General features: G+C 53.2%; 5 protein-coding genes across 5 annotated transcripts; 1 reads left to right on the top strand and 4 right to left on the bottom strand.

Annotated features, from left to right (window-relative positions):
- Nucleotides 1-360: 360 nt before the first annotated feature.
- Nucleotides 361-4,167, bottom strand: BDP55DRAFT_770651 (glycosyl hydrolase family 38 domain-containing protein; the record flags this gene model as incomplete). Its single annotated transcript, XM_060581093.1, has 7 exons — nt 361-1,003; nt 1,075-1,838; nt 1,903-2,325; nt 2,419-2,557; nt 2,643-2,971; nt 3,063-3,951; nt 4,016-4,167. 7 exons carry the CDS (start codon nt 4,165-4,167, stop codon nt 361-363), a joined length of 3,339 nt encoding a protein of 1,112 aa, XP_060426849.1.
- Nucleotides 4,168-5,215: 1,048 nt separating this feature from the next.
- BDP55DRAFT_557556 (major facilitator superfamily transporter) lies at nt 5,216-7,115 on the bottom strand (the record flags this gene model as incomplete). Its single annotated transcript, XM_060569711.1, has 7 exons — nt 5,216-5,245; nt 5,301-5,858; nt 5,914-5,993; nt 6,052-6,350; nt 6,438-6,661; nt 6,729-6,782; nt 6,831-7,115. The coding sequence occupies 7 exons, from the start codon at nt 7,113-7,115 to the stop codon at nt 5,216-5,218; spliced, it is 1,530 nt and encodes a 509-aa protein (XP_060426848.1).
- A 1,014-nt stretch (nt 7,116-8,129) lies between these two features.
- On the top strand, nt 8,130-11,293 carry BDP55DRAFT_557530 (uncharacterized protein; the record flags this gene model as incomplete). The annotated part of the gene is made up of 6 exons (XM_060569705.1): nt 8,130-8,572; nt 8,629-8,839; nt 8,893-9,286; nt 9,345-9,499; nt 9,561-9,626; nt 9,680-11,293. The coding sequence occupies 6 exons, from the start codon at nt 8,130-8,132 to the stop codon at nt 11,291-11,293; spliced, it is 2,883 nt and encodes a 960-aa protein (XP_060426847.1).
- A 97-nt stretch (nt 11,294-11,390) lies between these two features.
- BDP55DRAFT_240329 (myo-inositol transporter) lies at nt 11,391-13,740 on the bottom strand. Its single transcript, XM_060566211.1, has 6 exons — nt 13,281-13,740; nt 12,899-13,194; nt 12,372-12,807; nt 12,238-12,281; nt 12,034-12,180; nt 11,391-11,959 (listed from the first exon to the last, which is right to left on the bottom strand). Exons 1-6 carry the CDS (start codon nt 13,477-13,479, stop codon nt 11,489-11,491), a joined length of 1,593 nt encoding a protein of 530 aa, XP_060426846.1. The 5' UTR covers nt 13,480-13,740; the 3' UTR covers nt 11,391-11,488.
- A 2,440-nt stretch (nt 13,741-16,180) lies between these two features.
- On the bottom strand, nt 16,181-18,378 carry BDP55DRAFT_717790 (NADP/FAD dependent oxidoreductase; the record flags this gene model as incomplete). The annotated part of the gene is made up of 2 exons (XM_060578383.1): nt 16,181-18,070; nt 18,130-18,378. The coding sequence occupies 2 exons, from the start codon at nt 18,376-18,378 to the stop codon at nt 16,181-16,183; spliced, it is 2,139 nt and encodes a 712-aa protein (XP_060426845.1).
- Nucleotides 18,379-19,475: the final 1,097 nt, after the last annotated feature.

Below are 19,475 nucleotides of genomic sequence, written 5' to 3'. Positions count from 1 at the left end.
CTTGGCGTAAGCTTCTTTGGGCCGTCCATTACGGATAAGGTAGGTGGGGTTTCTTTCTTATTCCACGCCGCTGCCATGGAGTCGGGTCAGGGGACGTACCAGCCAGCTGGAATTGGGGCTGCGAATGTATCACCAACGCTGGATCAATCTTGATCCAAAATAGATGCATCACTATGGACATCCCTCACTGACCTTGCCTTGCTCATGAAACGAAAGGCTGTTCGCCTTGAAGACCTCCATGCAGAGGCCATGAGTACGACAAATGTCCTGCTGAATGTGTTTAGGTTAAAGAATGCCCCCAGATCACAGGAAACCAAGTCTATTCTCCCAAAGACCGACATAATCGCATCAAAGGCTCATCTAATCCGCCAACTCAAGCCGATACGTCTGCAGTTGAAACGGCCCAAGGTCAACTTCGAACCCGCCGTCCTCTACACGAACCTCATCCTCGTCGTCCTCGAGCAAATTCGTCTTGTACACCCTCTTCACCTCCCACCTCGTCACCACCCTCCCCCGTCCACGTCCCCCCAAACTCTCATACACACGCACAACCACGCACCGTCCAGGACGAACAGGCAACTCGCCATCCCCAACATCCTCATCATCTTCACCGCGCTTGATCGTATCCAGCACCAAATTCTCGTCCCCCGTCAACGCAACGGGGAAGCGTCCAGCAGCTCCATCTCCACCTCTTCCCACCTTCAACAACGGAGAATCTCCAGACGCAGAGACGACCTTTAGCGGGTTATTAAACTCATACGCCGCCCTCACAGTCTCCGGCCCCAACGGACCCCGATGAGGCAAAATCGCCCACCGGATCGTGTGCTTCCCCATGTCCGCCTCATCATCCGGCGCCTTGGACGATCGCAGGAGGGACAGCCGCATCGTGTTTCCGACGGTTGCGAAGCCGTATTTGCTATCGTTGAGGATTGACACGCCGTACCCGTACTCTGAGAGGTCTGCGTACTTATGGCAGCATACCTCGAACTTGGCCATGTCCCAGCTACATTCCCCCGTGTTAGTTACCACATCTCAATACTAGGTTTATGACTCTGAAAGGGGGAGGCGACTTACGACGTGTTGTAGTGCGTCGGGCGCCGAATAACCCCAAACTGCGTATCATACGACGCCTCGTGATGCCTTACATCAACAGGAAACTCAACCTTGAGAAACTTCATCGTCTCATGCCAGTCAACTTCAGCAGTGCACTCCACACCCAGACCCGCCCCGCCCTTCTGTCCTTCATTCCCATCAACCACCGCAGCAAGACTGACAACACTCCTCACAGAACTGACCTCGCTAACCCTCGTCTCCGTAACAACACTCACCCGCAACGGCGACTCCTCCAGCACAGCCGTCCGCCCGCCGCGCACCTCCTCCCGCGTCTCGAGGTGAAAGACCTCCACGTCCCACGCCTGCCAGTAAATCGGCTTATCGTCAAAGATGACCAACTGGTTCGCCCTGCTGCCCGCCGCCAGAACCTCGCGGTTGGCGGCGCGGCGGTCGAGGAGGGAGGTGATGGTGCCGTTTTCGACGGTGACTGTGAAGTGGCTGTTTTCGAGGACGAAGATGCCCGGGGAGACTTCTTTGACTGTGACGAGGGGTTTGATTGTTTCGGATGGGGTTATCTCGCGGGTGGTGATGATGGTTCCGGCTCCCTGGGCGATGAGGTCTTTGCCGTTCGTGGTGGTAATGACTTCCTTTCGAGGCCATCCTAGGGTGTTGAGAGCTACTAGCTTCTCTGTTCCAGTGGGGTTGCCGCTGATATCGTTGATCTTGAGAACGCTGTAGATGCTTTTCAGAAGCATATTCCCGATGCTAAAGACATTTGCATAGACCTAGACGTAAAGAACCCACTCGTTAGCAAACATCCTCCCTGGCAGTCAAGAGTACCCAACTCACCTTATCCGAATCATCATAACACATCCCAATCGCAGTCCCAGGAAGACAATCCTGAAACTGACAAAGCAGCACCCCCTCCCACATCTCATCAACCTCCTTCTTAGGGTACCTATACCCCCGATCCTCCACCGACGCAATCGTCGCCAAAAGCTCCACATCACGGAGTAAAATCTCGGCCCGTCTGTTATTCAGCTTTGTCTGCGCCTGCGTGGTGTATACACCCCTGTGTAGCTCAAAGTACAACTCGCCGTGCCATGTGGGAAAGGTATGTGCCTTCTTCTCGAGACGGTCGAAGAAGTCGTCTGGGGTGCCGCCGGAGTGGACGCGCGGGAGGAGACCTGTGGTGTCCGCGAGGCCTCGGAGGCGGCGGAGGGATTCTAGTTGGGGACGGGTTGGGCCGCCTCCGCCGTCGCCTTTGCCGAACTTTGGGGTGGGTTAGATCATGCGGGTAGAGAGGTTCTGAGGGGAAGAAATTATTCTGCGAAGGATGGTGAGATTTTGGGAGATGAGACTTACGACTAGGAGAGAGGTGTGGTCTTGATCCAGAGACTTATGCTGCGTCATACTACGCTTCACGTCCCCAAACGTCGCGTTGGCGCAGTACGTCTTTGCAGGCGGCATGTGGCAAATAACCTGACTCCCATCAAGAGCGACCCTGAAAGACAGAAATCATCAGCATCAAACACTCTTCTCTCATGAACCTTACCTCCATACCAAAACCCCAAAGTATTGCAACATACCAGTTGAACGTAGTATGAGGAAACTCATTCATATTATTAAAACAAATCTTCTGCGCCAGAAAACGATTCATCCCCGCCTGCCGACACAGCTGCGGCATCTGGCTCGACTGGCCAAATGTATCCGGCAGCCAACACGTCGTCGAGCGCCGGCCAAAGTTACTCTCGAAAAACCGCTGCCCGAAGAGGAACTGCCGGATCAGGGATTCGCCGCTGGGGATGTTGGTATCGTGCTCGACCCAGCAGCCGCCGATGGGGTGGAATTGGCCGGAGGCTACTTTGGACTGGACGCGGGTCCAGGCGTGCGGGTAGAGTTGTTTGAGCCATTTGAACTTTTGGGACGTCAGTGACCATCATATGTGAAGATTGTGAATAGGAGGGGGACAGAAGAAATGAGAGAGTGAACAGTGACAAGATACGAACCTGCTGAGCCTGCGAACAAGCAAAATTCAACTCTGGATACCGATCCATCAAATCGCACTGATTCAACCACGACCTCGCCACCTTGCGCTTCGTCTCCTCCCACGGCCACAGCCAGCACGTATCAATATGACAATGCCCAATCGCGTACACACTCGCCCCCTTTTCACCAGTGCCGACATCAAACACCTGAGCTGAGTTGACATCCGGCCCCAAATACTCTTCTGCAATCTTTCGGGCCGTCACAATCGAAGCCCGATCACCCACCCGGAAAGCATTGATGATTCGCGTCGCGATATTCAGGGCTTCGTGCTGCTCCCACGAGTCCTCGGGAAACTCCTCCGCCGCCTGGTGGATCACAGTGATATCGGAGTGCAACGCCCTAGCCTGTAAATCCACGCCTACAATCTCGGCCTTTGTCAAGGTGAAGATCTTATTCGGATCAGGAGGCTGAATCGCGTCCCCGTTGGCGTTATTCTTGAAAATCGGCTCGCCCGCCGCGTTCGTCAACATCCCGTTACACGCCATCTCCAGATAAAAAACATGCTCGTCCCCATCTTTGAACGCCTCGGGCAGAATCCACTCGACGCGTTCGCCGCGGCCCGTGAGACCCTGTAAGGGCTCCCCGGTTTCGGTCCAGACTGTTGCTTCGTTGCTGCAGTCCCAGTGGAGCTCGAGGTGGTCCATCTGTCGCATGACCTCTGGGATCGTGACGCGGACTCTGAACCAGTGGGTTGACCAGGACGGTCCGAAGGAGTCGCCGATTTTGGAGGGGGTGTAGGTGTTTGTTGAGGCTGTTGCGTCTGGGAAGGTTGGGCGGGTGAGGTTTGGGCTGTGCCATACTGTGAGGGAGATGACTGAGGGGTCGGAGCGGACTGCGAGGTGCATCATGCTGTGTATTGTGTGGTCAGTGACTGCCGCTGGAATGAGATAGCTTGTTGAGAGAGGAGACGTACGAGAGCAGATTGACCTTCTCCCATTGTCCTGGCGAGTAGAAGTTTGCCGTGCGGTCTCTGTAGAGCTTGTTGGCTCTCTTCCCGACGGGAACTGGTGCCCGCAGCGGGTAGGAGCACGAACTGTTCCCGCCATGTCCATCTAGACCACACATCGTGGAGAATTTGCCCCTGTGCTGGACTCTGAGTTGATTCAATGCATGTACACTTGTCGCCTATTCTAAGCTCTCACGTTCACGTGTAAAAGCCCAGAAGCCAGCGTCTGTCGTGGAGGAAACAAGCTAGTCACAACATGGGACACGCAGCTTTCTTACAAAGGATAAGGAATTCTATCTCTCGGCAGCTTCTCCGCATCATCGGCCGACAACCGGCCGATTTTCCTCGTTTACTTGACTTTTTGCCCCGGTCCCCTTCCCCGACTGGCTGGGGATTTCGGTGCCGAGGGAAGCCCCCACGCGGTGAACAACTTGGCATAGGGGAAAACAACCGGCAATCTTGACCGGAGATTTGCGGTCTGCCGGCGGGATATCTCATAGTTGGAGTGCTTGGGGAAAAGACGCGACCTTCTCGGGTACGCACCGTTGTGGCGTTGAACCCGGTTCGGGCTGTTTGCTGGCAATGTTTGCTCATACGACAGGGGACTCGGAATTGCCCCGCTTCCAACAACGGGCTTTTGGCTTTGGGCATCCTAGGTTGGCATGGTTTGGATCCAATGAAGTGGATGGCGTGGGGTTCAAGGATGGGAGTATTGTGGGAATCTGGGGGAGGAGGGCTTGCTGAGAAAACCTGGGATAATTAAGCTAGACTGGGGTCCTGGTCGAGAAGATGAGGGGAAAGACTACAACGTTGCGAGGATCCCTGTTGGTACATGTCCACAACAGTGTACAATCATTCCTTTATCTTTCACAAGTCTTTGTGTACGGGTACTTTGTGTTGGCTGATTGATTATGACACTCTCACAAGCTTTCGCCAAGTTGTGGCCAAGGATTCGATGATTGTGATTTCTATCTTGATGCCACTAGTTTTAGAAAAGCATTTGCTGCTTCGAGGATTTGAGTTACGATAGTGAATGCCTAGTAGATTGACTCTAACGTGAATCGGTGCCATCATACTGGCTTGGCAGCATCTCATGTTTCTACGACCTGGAGTACACCGCGCTCGATAGAAGAGCAACTGAACAACCTACATGTCTGAATCAGACACTTAGTAGTTGTATCTAAAGTTGACATCCTCCTGTGACAATATTAGCAATAATCACATGAGAGAGACCACCACAACGTAAACTTACCTTGTCCGTCATATCCTCAAAAGCATGAGAATGCGTCGCATCAGCAACAGCCTCACCCCGCGCAATCTTCTCATCCCTCAACTTATTCTGCCACACATAATACGTCCGCAGCGCAAAAAGCACAACCTCCAACAACACAAAACACCCCAAAATAATAGCCAACGCTAGAAAGTACCGCGGCGCATCCTTGGCGCGGAACACCTGCGGACCAATCGAGTTGCCCACGGCCCAAAAGATGAAGTTGCTCGTAATCACCACGCCCTTCTTGGTCTGCCCGGCCACGTTGCGCGTGACGAGCGACAACGCGAGGCCGCTGCACGCCCAGAAGGAGATCATGATGTAGTAGGCGAGGAGCAGGCCTACCTTTTTGCTGTGCTCAAAGGGCACGGTGAGGAGGACGATGGTGCCGGCGATGGTGGGGACGACGGCGGCCATCATGGCGAGGATGGTTTGCTTGAAGCGTCTGTCGATCCAGGAGGCTGTGAGCATGGTGATGATTTGGAGGATGCCTGTTACGCTTTGGAGGAGCTGGGTTTCCCAAGTGGAGAAGCCGAAGGACTGGGCAGTGTCAGCTTCGCTTGTCTAAACTTGTGCTGCTTTGGCAGATGGTTACCTTGATGATGATGTTGGCGAACGCGCCGAGACCACCAGACGGAAGGGTAGTCAAGAGCTGAATGAGAGCAAATCCATACACTTTGGGAAGTCTGTCAGTTTTACCATCCCCTGCGGCACGAAATGAGAACTCTCTCACCTTGGGGATCCTTGAACGCAGCAAAGACCTGCTCCTTGCGCCACTTGCGATTCTGTAACCCGGTACGGTTGGACCGCACGCGCTCCACCATGAGCTTCTTGTCCTCCTCGCTAAAGCAGTGCGCTTTCATCGGCGAATCGGGCATCCACCACATGACAAAGGCGCCCCAGAAGACGGTAATGATGCCGTAGGTCATAAATAGGGCCTGCCACGATCGTATGGGCGACGAGCCGGGGATTAAGGAGAAGCCAAAGGCCAGGAGGCCGCCGATGATTTGCTGGAGGCCGTTCATCATGTACCTGCGCGTAGAATGGAGAATCAGCATTCATGTACACCTGTAACTCGGTTTTTTTTTTTTCTGAAGATAGCGGTTGCTGTTCACTCACCAGTAGATGGCGGTTGAGGCCTGTTCCTCACGCTTGTACCACATGGACGTGAGCAGGACGAAAGTCGGTTGGCAGACCGCCTCAAAACCACCCAGGAAGCCACGGACGATGACCAGACCGACAAAGTTGTGGCATGCGGCGTGGAGGCTGAGCGTCACTCCCCACATGATGATGTTGAAGGAGAGCCACTTCGCAATCGGGATCTTCTGGATAATATAGTTTTCCTGTCGTTGCGTGTTTGTTTAGTGCATTGTTTACCTTCAATGAAAGATGAGAGGAAGTGTGTCTTACCGGGTACTCGACGCAAAGAATAACGAGATAAATGATGGTCGTCAACCAAGAGTACTGTTCAATTAGCTTGATACTTGAAGTTAAACGGCTACGGTGATCTACCTGCTGGCCTACGAGGCCCGTATCAGGAATGATGCCCATGATGGACGCAAACGACATTGTTCCCTTGTCCAGCGATTGCATAAAGTAGGTAAAGACCATGACGCTCAATACTCGCTTGTCAATCATCCTCTTCAGCCTCTTATTGGTCGCCGCATCGATTTCGACAATTGTCTCGCCGGCGTACTTGGCAACCTCATTGTCGACCTTGTCGTAGTTTGTCCGCTGCTTGCCGTCGGCCACGTCCTCAACCACATCGGGCGCCTCGACGATGTCAACTTTGCCCATCGTGAACAAGCAGCCCTTATCAATGCTGAGTTTTTGAAGTTCGAGGCTCTGTGTCGCACGGAAGTAGGCTAGAGAAGCTTTGCTTGGCGCGTCCGACAGCCAAGAGACTATCAAGGAGGTAAGAAGGATGAAAGAGTGCGCCCTTTTTATCTGGGGGCGGTCAGACCATCTTGAGCTCCCCAAGCCTGGATCAACACCAGCCTGCAAATCCATAGCCTTGGTACGGCCGGGGTGCCCATCCACATCCCGTACGTACTTTGGGCATGTAGGTACAGAGACCACGCGACCTTGGGCATATGCGCACGACTCATCTAGCCATAGCTCCGAAAACCTCGCGGGCTGCTATGCCGCTTAAGGGGTTGTTAGCCGCGATAATCGTTACATTTTTCTTATGTTTGTTTGGCTCCTCGCATGTTTGGTCGCCCTCGGCTATCCCATACCGTAGTTTGCCGATGATCATTCCATAATAACCTGGAGAAAGGGCTCCATTAAGGATTTGCGGAGGCGGGGGTAAGGACCGGGGTGGCGTGCGGGGGAACGAGTCCGGGCCGGACACCGGGCCAAGGGTCAAGATGGCGTGGCTAACCAGATACGATCTGTTGCGCGGAGAAGGTGTTGGCATCTTTTGGGAGGGACGACTCAACCTAAGTTCTGTCGTTGCTTGAAAATTGTCTGGTGCACGATGTGTCCACTTGGGTGTGTAGGACAGCTATGCGGATGCAGAATATGGCAGATAGTCTAGAGGATGAGTTATGGAAGCAGGTCTGAAGTAGAGACTCTATCTTGACTACCATACTACGATGCCAAGGCGGTAGCGGGGTGGGAATGCATTTTTCGCAGCGGAAATCTGGATGATCACTTGGCAACCAGTTGTTGAGGCAGCCGACCTCGGCCTCCAATCACCCGGTGCGTGGATACTTGGAGAGGAGAAGCTCGAGAAGACTCAAATTTAACATCATCTCGAACAAAGTTTTCCGCAAAACTCGCAAAAAAAGGCTTGCATGATACAGCACAATGTTTGAAAAAGCCATTGTGACGTTTTCGTCACCAAAAGACGCCGAGCCCTTGGACTTGGTCGGCGCAACTATCTTGGTGGACGAGTCGGATCCGATCGGCATTCACATCGCAGCGCAGAATCTCGCGCAGGACTTTGGTCGAGTCACCAAGTCTGAACAGAGCACGCTCCAGGTCGTTCAAGGGACCCAAGTCGATGCCGCCTTGGGATCTGTCGCTGCCATTATCATCGGATCAGTCGAGTCAAGTTCTATCCTCCAGCGGCTGGAACAAGAAGGGAAGCTCAACTTTGAGGAGATTCGGGGGAAATGGGAGTCCTTCAGCACCTGTGTAATCGATCAACCCTTGCCGGGCGTGCAGAAAGCCCTCATAATTGCCGGGAGCGACAAGCGAGGGGCGATATTCGGTGCCTACACTCTCTCTGAGCAAATCGGAGTCTCTCCGTAAGATTCCTTTCCCATTCATGGTCCGTCTATCTGCTAACATCAGGTACACGTAGTTGGTATTACTGGGCTGATGTTCCTCCCAAACATCATGAAGCTATCTACGCAATACTACAGCCGACTTGTCATGGTGAACCCAGCGTTCGCTTCCGCGGCATTTTCATCAACGATGAAGCTCCTGCCCTCACGGGCTGGGTCAGGACCAACTTCGGGGGCTACAACTCTGAATTCTACAAGAAAGTCTTTGAACTACTACTAAGACTCAAGGTACTACGTGACAGAAACCTGACAAAACTCCGAATGCTGAATTCTTCCACCAGGCCAACTTCCTCTGGCCGGCAATGTGGCCAGGCTACCCCAACCCGGGCGCCTTATTCTTCACAGACGACCCCCTAAACCCCAAGCTCGCCGAAGACTATGGCATCGCCGTCTCCACGTCCCATCACGAGCCCATGCAGAGAATGTCCAACGAGTGGTTCGCAGACAACCCGGACGGCAGTTGGAACTGGCTCACCAACAAGGAGAAGATCACCGACTTCTTTGATGAGGGCATCAAGAGGGCAAAAGGCCGCGAGTCGTACTTTACCCTTGGCATGCGCGGCGAGTATGACCGGAAGATGAAGACGGATGATCCGGCTGCTGTGGTGCGGGATGTGATTAAGACGCAACGGGCTCTTATCAAACGGGTTCATGGGAGAGAAGATGCTGTTCCTCGTATGTGGTAACATATCCCCGAATAGAGAGAATTTTGGGCGACTAACTAGGGAAATAGAGCTCTTGGCCTTATATAAGGAGGTGCAGGAGCAGTATGAGGAAGGGAATCTTGATGTGCCCGATGATGTCACTCTTCTGTTCGCCGACGATAACTTTGGCAGTATCAGACGCCTTCCATCTGGAGCGGAGAGGGACAGAAAGGGAGGCGCGGGCGTATGAAATACCCTTTCTCGGGCTCATTTTCCCATTCTAGGCGATGCTGACAGAGAGGCAGATATACTACCACTTCGAGTATGTGGGAGTTCCACGAAGCTATAAGTGGATCAACAGTAACTCTCTGGTTTGTCGCAACCCATGACTGCAAAGATTCATATGGTTGACAGGAGGAAATAGGGGAAAACCTGGCATCAGCTACAAGAAGCACACAAACGCAACGCGAAGCAAATCTGGGTCTTCAACGTTGGTGACATCAAGCCGATGGAAGTACCGCTCACTTTTGCAATGTCGTTGGCCTGGGACATCAACTCTATCGGCGCCAACGACTTTGCAAACTTCTACCAGACAATGGCAGAGACAAACTTTGGGAAGGACCAATCCGACCAGATCGCATCGGTGTGGCAAAGATACGATCGACTCTCAGCACTAAGAAGACACGAACACATTGAACCGACGACTTTTTCCTTGATCCACTACAACGAGGCAGAAGACGTTGTACACCGCTGGGAGTCACTCCTTAAATCAGCCGAGGAGATCTATAAACAAACTCCAGATGCTCAAAAGGCAGCCATCTACGAAACCGTCCTTCACCCAGTCAAGGCATCGACAATCTTTACTAAACTCCAAGTGACCTTAGGCCGGAACAGACTCTACGCCCGGCAGCGCCGCAACGTCGCCAACAAGCTCGCCCGCGAGGTTCTGGACCTCTTTGATGCAGACTACGCCCTCTCGGAAGAGTTCCACGCTCTGTTGGACGGTAAGTGGAACCAGATCATGAGCCAGACACACTACGGCTACGAAGAGACGTGGCACGCGCCGTACCGCGACATGATAGGCGGCCTGTGCTACGTCCAGCATCGGCAGCGTTCGAATCCAGTCATGGGCCAAATGGGAATCGTTATTGAAGGCCACGAGGGTGTTCGTCCAGGAAGGACGAATGAGGAGTCTGATCGAACACACCCTAGCCGGCGGGACTTGGTCCCTGGGGTGACGTTGGGGCTGATGAGTCGGTATGGGCCGTTGAAGAGGTGGTTCGAAATTTACAGCCGGGGACCTCAGGCTACGCATTGGAAAGCTGCGGTTCCGTATGACTGGGTCAAGCTCTCGATGTCGTCTGGCACGCTTGATCCTGATGGGGATGATTCACGAGTTGATGTCACAGTTGCTTGGGATCAGGTGCCAGATGACTTTGAGCAGAAGGTCTTGATCGATATCAGATCCGAAGAGGGCGACTTTGAGCAGGTACATCTACCTATCACTGGCAGACGCGCTCCCGAATTGTTCAAAGGAGGGTTTATCGAAAGCGACGGGTACATCTCCATCCCTGCGGCGCATTGTCCTCCACAAGATCTCAAAGCACTGCCGGAGTGCGGCAGGACCCCAGAGGGAGCGATTGCACTTGCCCCGGGGGCGGAGAGCGCGGAGCTCACGTACAAGTTTAACGCCTTCTCGCAGACAGCGAACCCGTCTCTGTTATTGTACTTCAACATGACGCTCGACCTCGACCCGGCAGATCCGATGTCTTACGACTTGCAGGTTGACGAGGGACCTGTCCAGACCCACCGACTGTCGCCCAAGACCAGCGACCTCCCCGAAGGTTGGTTCTATGCCGTACAGGATTGTGCTTGGTTGCGAAGGCATGGTCTGGGCGAGAATAGTCTCGATGCTGGGGAGCATGACCTGAGGATTCGTCTTAAGCATTCGAACTTGATATTGGAAAAGCTCGTGGTTGACCTTGGCGGCGTGCAAGAGACCTACATTGGCCCGCCAACAAGTGTGTATATCTCCTAGGGTATGTGTTCAGGAGCTGGCAAGATGCAGCTGTTATTGACTTTTTGTCGTGCACACTCAACGTACGTAATGGCCACAACTCGAGACATCTTAGTTGTTGATAGATTCCATTAATCATGCCTCGTTATGGAGATAATTGTCGCTCGGCTGTATGTAATACGCTTAATAAAGAGGCCGCAACTTCCTAACAAGGACCTAAGCCGAGCCACCACCCATCTTGCGAAGTCTCTGTAGCTCATTCGCCTTCTTGACACCAAATCCAGTAGAGAAGATCTGCCTCACCTCCTCGAGCGGCAAACCGTTGGCCTCGGGGTAACAGAAGACAACAAAGACCCATCCGAAGAAACAAATTCCCGCGTAGAACCCGAACGCGCCGCTGGGTGTCATGCCCTTCATCATGGACAAGAAAGTAGATGCGATGATGATGTTGCAGCCCCAGCAGGTGACCGTGTTCATCATGGTGCCGAGGGCGCGGACCTCGAGGGGCAGGAGCTCGGTGCCGACCCAAGCGATGGTGGCGACACCGCCGGCGAAGCAGGCGACGTAAACGATGATGGTCACGAGGACGAGGATGCCAGCCCAGTTTACCGAGGTGGCTTGAAGTTTGAGATCTGGCGAGACTGGGATCCAGTGGAAGGCGACGGCAGCTACGGCCATGCTGACGGACTGGAGAAAAAACATTAGAGACTGGGAGTTTCGACTTGCTGAGAAGTCCAGCGCTTGGTGAAAGTGAAACATACCATTCCGGCAACAGTCACCAGGAGAATGCGGCGCCGGCCGAGCTTGTCGATGATGAAGAGGTTCACCAGCGAGAAGACGAAGTTGGTGGCGCCAACGACGATGGACACAGCAACAGGCTTGTCGAAGCCAACAAGGCCGAAGAGAACCTATTTTTGGTAAGCATATTGAATTTTATACCTATGCCAAGAACTCAGTTAACGAACCCCGCTGTAATACATTAAAGTATTAAAACCGCCAAGCTGTGAGACTGAAAAAGCGTCAGTACATGTATAGATGCCTATCTTACTCCCTCATGGCATCTGCAATTGGGACATGGCGGAAAACGCGGGATACTTACTAGACATAATAGCGCACGCGGTGACAAGAGCACGGAAGTTGGCAGGCACAACGTGCAACTCCTTGAAGCGATCCCAAAGCGAGGCTGAGGTAGCCTGGGCCTCGACCTCGACCGACCACGTCATGTGTCCAACCTTGGCGTTAACCTGCTCTTCCGTCGCGTGCGGGTACACGCGCCTAATGACGCGCGTAGCCTCCTCGAGTTTTCCGTGAGAGATGAGCTGTCGGGGCGACTCAGGGCACATGGGAAGGAGGAACGCGAGGATAATGGGTGGAATACCGCCGACAGCAACCATGTAGCGCCATCCGTGGGAGACCTCGGTGAAGCCGGCGCCGAGGGCGTAGGAGATTAGTTGTCCGAGGGTTACGCTCATGTTGTCGAATGCAATCATGCGACCACGATGTTTCGCGGGTGCGAGTTCGCCGATGTACAGAGGCTATTGTGCATTTGGTTAGATATTGAAGCCCATAGATGACTGCAGCCTGGAACTAGCTCCTGTCTAGGAAGGGAGCTTCATGGCAACTCACGATAATCATGGCCGCAGAACCGACTCCCAAGCCGACAATGAAGCGACCAACAGTCATTTGCGCCACGGAGAACGCAGCAGCCTGAATGATTGTGCCGATAAGGAAGAGAAGGCAACCGATATAAATGCCGAGTTTTCGCCCGTACTTGTCGGCCGGAAGACCAGCAATTACGGCACCGATCAAAGCGCCGCCAGAAGTAATGGACGTGATCAGTTCCTGCTCGTGCGAATCCAATTCGTGTCCGAGGTCACTTTTGAGACTGACGAGAACGGCCGAAATCACACCAGTGTCGTAGCCTAATCAAAGAACTCTCAATTAGTAAAACCATTCACTTCCTAGAGGTTTACTGAATCCTTGTAGCCCGGGCGGAAAAGTGGCTTACCAAACAAGAAACCGCCCATTGCGACGGTGAAGGTGATCAGCCATACTGCCTTAGAAGGCTCAGTATCTTCGATAGAATCATCAAAGTCAACGGGCTGCGTCTGCTCGACGTGGGATGTAGTTCCATCGAGCTTCATCTTATCGAGAGAAGCTTCCCTCGATAAGGCCTTGCTCTCGGAGTCGGGCGTGGTTTGCGACATTGTCGAGCAATTGCAAGTTCGGGCCGGCTTCAGTAAAGAAGATAAGCAATGGCGGTTCGAATTCAAGCAAGAGGTAGAGCTAAAGCTAAGCGATGTTTGGCTGATTACGAGAGTTGAATCGGATGAGGCTGAGGCCGGTTGGGGAAACTCAAAGAAGAGACTGGGCTGCAGAATTTCAGACGAGGAAAAGCGAACAGACGTAGTAGTTATATAGAAAATGAGTCAACGACCCTATGTTACCGACGGGAGGCTACTAAGAACTGTAAGGGAATTGCAAGCAAGTAGACCACGCGCCAAGGTGGAGTCGCGGGTTTAAATTGCCCAAATTAGTCGTGGTATGAGGAGAAACTTCAAAAGCACGCGCTTTTTTTTCCTACGTTTGAACCCCAACCTCGAGGAACAGATGAATCAGACGGAAACCGGCACAGTGTCTCTTAGTCTATTTTCTCCACGTGGAACTTTCAGCTAGCATTGGTAGTCTCACTACCTTGCTACGTCTCCCGAGTCCATGGTAGAAGCACATCAGATTTGATCACTAGTTCCTATTTCCCATCGCGCGGGATTCTCTACTCAAACACCTGATCAGTGTCGAGCGTGTGTATCCGCAGCGTACGTCGAAATAAATGCGGGGGTGGGTTGTCTGGGGTACCTCCGTGTGCGGGATACGCGGGGAGTCACTCAGCCGACCATCCCCAATGTAGTAAAAAAGCCCCGCGGGTAACAGTCCAATGTGTCTGTACAGGGGGATTTAAGGACTAGTGTCTCTTGGTCTTGATTTCCGGCCGACTATGGGCTTCTGTCAGCGTTGTTTCCGTAAGTTATCTCATGTTTAGTGTCGCAGCCGGTTCAAGGGAGTGCCAGAATCACGGTACCGTCTGGTGACTCTATTGACTTCTAAACCTAGGTGAAGTATACATCTCACTGCCCTCGTGTTTCCAGGACTTTCTTCCGAGGGTTACAGAATTGTAAGTTCCGCCGATCGACGAAGGCCATGTAGCTTACTGCTACTACCCCAAATCCGCAGGCGGGCCTTGACCAATTCTTGGAAGAATGATGTCATCGTGAGTATTGCAGATAAAACGATACTGAAGACGCAAAAGACCTTGTGGGTTGGAAGTTGACATGTTTTTGATGGAGACGAGTGGGGAGCCCCAGGTTCGGATGGCGTACTCCTCATCTCCCCCGGATTCTTCCAGGTCGACGCAAGTTTCCAGTCTCCACGGGTTGAAGTCCGCTAACAACAATCATTATCAATCTCGACAATCCGATTGGAGTGTACGCGGCCAAAGAGTGTCTGGTGCGGATAGTAACGCAGCGAGTAGAGACGCCTTAGCCCGCGGGTTCGAGCCGTGGCCCGTCGGTAGATGAGCAGAAGGGATGGTGGAGTGAGGGTTACTCGTAGCCCATGTGGAGAGGGAAACCCTAGCCAATTGCAGCCGTCTCCACTGACTCAGGGACTCGCATGAGTGGAATTGAATCCCTCAAAAAGGCAACATATCCCGCGGGAAGGAAATAGTGTGCAAGCATACCTAGCCAAAGCTTGTTCCACGTTTCTCCATGAGTTCGGCCGGCATGATAACCAACAGGGCGGGGGTATTGATAACCTGTAGACACAAGCAGATACTTCTCATGCTCGGATCCAACGCGAGACATGAACGTCGCGGGACTGGAGCCTCAAGCGCCCAGTCCGATCTCCGCCTGCCATGTTTCGAAACCGGCATGTCAATGTGGATTTTGGGACCAAACTGGCGCCCGCGGATTATGAAAACATGGGGAACCATCATGGCTTCCGTCCCCAGTTTGAGGTGCGTGTTGACGTACGTGGCAATAGTCCCTTGCAGGCAGAAATGTTCCCGATCCGTCCCCTCTCGAAGTTTTGGTAACGTGCAACAGGTTATGTGGTCAAAAAATGGAAGCTCGGAGCTATGGCGGGATACGTAGGAAGTCTCATGATGAAAGGAGGTACAGTTTACCGAGTAACGGCCACTTTTCCGATGTGATATCTGAGAGCATCCTTCGCATCGCGCGCATCGCGCGTGGTCGATTCCACAGCCTCCTCTATACATACCCTATTTCCATGACTTCTCATACATGAAGAGGTTGTGAATACGACCAACTAGTAGAACATGCAGGTCCCGCGACGGCCTGCGTCGCTCAACGCCAAGTGTTAAAGCGAGGGTATCACTGCATTGGCGCTTCAAATGATCGCCAGTCAAGAACCTAGAAGATCTCACACCACCGTGGCTGTTCCACCTGAAGTGCCGGCTGAAATCGGGTTTCAGAGATTTGGACGTCGTGCTATCATGTGTTACTAGAAAAGTCCAATTGGGAAGTAAAAACGCGAGACATGTTCATTGGTGAGGACTAGTATAACCCTGAAGAGTTTGGAACTTTGTCTGGATAGCAAATAGCAAGGATATGATAGTCCAAAAAACTCCTTCGAGGTGCGCTGCATCGAAGAACGCCGGGACGGTTCAACGGTCCGACAAGGCGGACATCAGCTAATAGACTAGACTAGACCATGAAATAATGAGGCGAACGAATGTCACTTTTCACGATGCCTTGCTCGTTATCAACTGGATTAGCGAAAGAATTTGTTCATTTCCCATATAATCTATCAATATCATCTATACTCGCAAGCAACGCTAAATCATACCAGTTCCCAGTCCCCCAATTCCCACAATCCCATTACAAGTCACGTCTATCCCCAGACGTCTTCTTGCCACTTGCGATTCCTCTTCAACCCTTCGCTCCAATCTTTGACTTGGGCATCACTCCAACCCTTATCCGCCCTCACGACATCGCCCAACGTTTTGCCAACCTCCCTAGCCATGCTCGCCCGTCCGCACATGTACAAAATGGCACTCTCCTCTAAGAGCGCCAAAACCTCGGCGCCCAACTCGCGCACTCTGTCTTGAACGTATGTCTTTTTCGCGCCTTCTTGTCGCGAGAAGGCAGTGACGATCTTGAGCTTTCCACCAAGATCCTTCTCCATCTGCTCGAGCTCCTCCTTGTAAATGTAGTCATCATCGGGGCGTTGGCATCCGAAGAAGAGCATCATCTGCCCGATGTCCTTGCCGACGGACTGCAGACGGAGACGCTCCATAATGAAAGCTCGGAAGGGCGCCAGACCCGTACCGGCGGCGACCATGACGAGCGGGTGTGAGGAAAGCATGGGGAGCTTGAACTTGGAGCGACGAATGTGGGCGTAAATGAGGCCGCCTTCGAGTGCGTTTGAAGGACCTGATAAGGCGTAGCTGAGGCCCTCGACCTGCTGTGCTGCCTGTGAGTCTTGCAGAGAGCTGGAGAGAGATTGGAGATAGTTCGTCGTCAGGCCGGGGATGGCCGTTGTGGGAGAAGCAGACAGGGGGGTATCAGAAACAGCAACGGTGATGCTGGGAGCTTTGGGAGAAACGACGCTGGAGGAGGAAATGGAGTAGTAGCGCGGCTGGGATCTAGGCAGTGTCTCGATGAGATAGGAGAGAGGGATTCCGGACCAGGCAGACGACGTCGCCTGGCCGTCGGCCTTAGCTGCGTATTCTAGAAGCTTGCCGATGGTCAGGTGGTTAGATGCAAGGAAAGCGGCATAGTTATCCTTGTCGCGGCCAAGGTTCAGGAGAATCTCCTTTGATGCGGCAGATGGCGCAAACTGGGCGAGGCCTCGTACGGCGTCTCTGGGAACGGCGGCGCAGATCTCGAGGTAGTATCTGAACAACGTCTCAACGTTTGTTGGTGTAGGAATTCTGACCTTCACGGCGGCGTCGAGGGCATTGATGCTGATGGGAATACTCCGGCGCTCGGAGAGACCAAGGACGTTGAGGAGACGCTCAACCTCTTGATCAGGGTTGATGGGCCAAACAGCGAGGTGATCGCCCGTCTTGTATGTGATTTGGGAGCTGTTTCCTAGATCGAGGTCTAGGTGAAGGCAGCTGCGACCAGGGGAGGAGAATAAGCTGCGAGCGTTTTTGATCTTCAATGCCTTAATCGCTGAGTTGGCCGTTGACTTTCCGGAGCCCTCAATCAAGTGTACTGGCTCGCCAATATGAAGATCCTGCGGCTCCAGAGACTCATCCTCGACAACAGCCAGAGATGGCTCGTGGACGACCTCGTGCTCTTTCAGTTGTAATTCATCACGGAAGACCTTGTACAAGTCGTCCTTCCATGAGAGAAAATCCTCCTCTGTAGCTCCAACCGCATCGTCCGCACGGCCAACGGGCGCCAAGCGCGAGGCACCGCAGTCTACAAGAGCCTTGTCGACAACGTCGACGACCTTGTTGTAGTATCTGTAGTTGCTGTTGCCCAGACCGAACGCCGCATAGCGAAGCGATGCGAGGGGCTTGTCTTGGAGCTTGGTCAACCAGTCCCAAAACAGACTGGCATTGTCGCTGGGGTCTCCCTCGCCGTAGGTGGAAATGATGAAAATGGCCAGCTTGGTCTGAGGGATCTGCGTGATTGTGTCGGCATCGTAGTCTGAGAGGTCTGCCGACATGGTGTTGAGGTGGAAACGCTGGTGCAGCTCGCGAGCGAGACGGTTCGCGAAGCCCTCGGCGGTGCCAGACTGCGAGCCCCAGAAGACAACGACATCTTTGCCCTGCACGACATACTGTTAGCCAAATGTCAAACACAACTATGACCTCCGAATCGACTTACGAGCTCTTCTAACCTCTCGGCAATGTTCTTGGATTTCTTGTTTGCGGCGTTGCCGGCGGTGCCCTGTTGAGGCTTCTCGTACCAGATGTAGTTGTACGGATCAGGCTTATCCCAGGCGTATCCGCGCAAGACATACGCGGCAGATAAAAGACCTGCTGCAGCGAGAGCGGCCGTGTCTGCGACTGTTCCCGGTGCGAGCTGGCTGATGAGCTTCAGCGTGCTCTCTGGCAGAGCTCCTGGAAGAGACATGGTGTGATGAGTATACGAAGCGCAACGAAAGTGACTAAACTGCCAGCGTCGAGTGGAATCTGGTATCAGAGGGCTTGTCTTTCTAAAGCTCAAGGCATGAGAACAGCGAGTTTCGAGATGTTAAATGCGACCAGAAGCTTCTTGTGAGTATCGTGAAAGTTTCCTAAATCGTACAACATGTGAACTATGGCCACCAACACAGCTAGTGTCGTCAACCTACCCTTCGCTTGAGACTTTCCTAAATCAACTCTGAGAGGCAAGTCGCCGCCCCCACGAGGTGCGGGGAGCATTGCCAACTTGAGACGGGTTCAGATTTTGGCACAGAGAAAGTTGGGGAACGAATCCACTTCCCCGCGGGGAGGAGACACGAAGAAGCGGCTGGCAAGGCGAGATGTGATGCAGTCTAAACTAAGATAGGCGACATAACCCGCGGGATCGAGATGTCCATCCAACAAACTGCAAGATTACCGAAGAGGTCCCCGTATTTCCCCAAACTTCGCCCCAGCCTCTTGATGCCTTCTCCATCGTCGGCTGGAACACCGAAAGCCTCTTGACATACTGCATTTCGACTCTCAAGTCTCTCCCGCGGTGAGTATTACCAGATCAAGACAAAAGCCCCACAGATCGCGGGTCCAGCCCAGGAGAAAGACTCCATCTCCCCCGCGTAAGGATGCCGTGAAGGGTGTGTGACGGACCCCGAGATAACCCCAAGATCTGTCAGTCCAATGCAGAACTACCCAATGGTGCATCATTTACTCATCAGCCATGCGTCCATCGCATACTGCGTTTTCCCCGCGGAACTTGGCCCTTGTTTGTCTTGGTCCGAGCGACTTAATCCCGCCTCTGTCCCAGCCTGGGGCAGAACCCGCCCGCCGCCCCCAGCTTTGCGCCCCTCTTTCCTATCCGGGATTTTCTTGGAAGTCTCATGAGCTATTCTTGTTGACAGCTCAGACGAAAGGGGGGAGGTTGAGGTTTGTGACTGCAGAGGTGCGGAGAACATGTCGTAGCTAGTGGAGGGAGGGACTGTAGGTTGCGAGCTGTGAGCGAATGCGATGTCGCGGCGAGATTTTCCTTTCTCGCAAGCCAGACCAACCCAA

Source organism: Colletotrichum godetiae (genome assembly GCF_030913485.1).
Source record: "Colletotrichum godetiae strain CBS 193.32 chromosome Unknown BDP55scaffold_35, whole genome shotgun sequence".
Lineage (NCBI taxonomy): Eukaryota > Fungi > Ascomycota > Sordariomycetes > Glomerellales > Glomerellaceae > Colletotrichum > Colletotrichum godetiae.
Note: the sequence above shows the minus strand (reverse complement) of the source record. Positions and strands in the feature narration are given on the sequence as shown.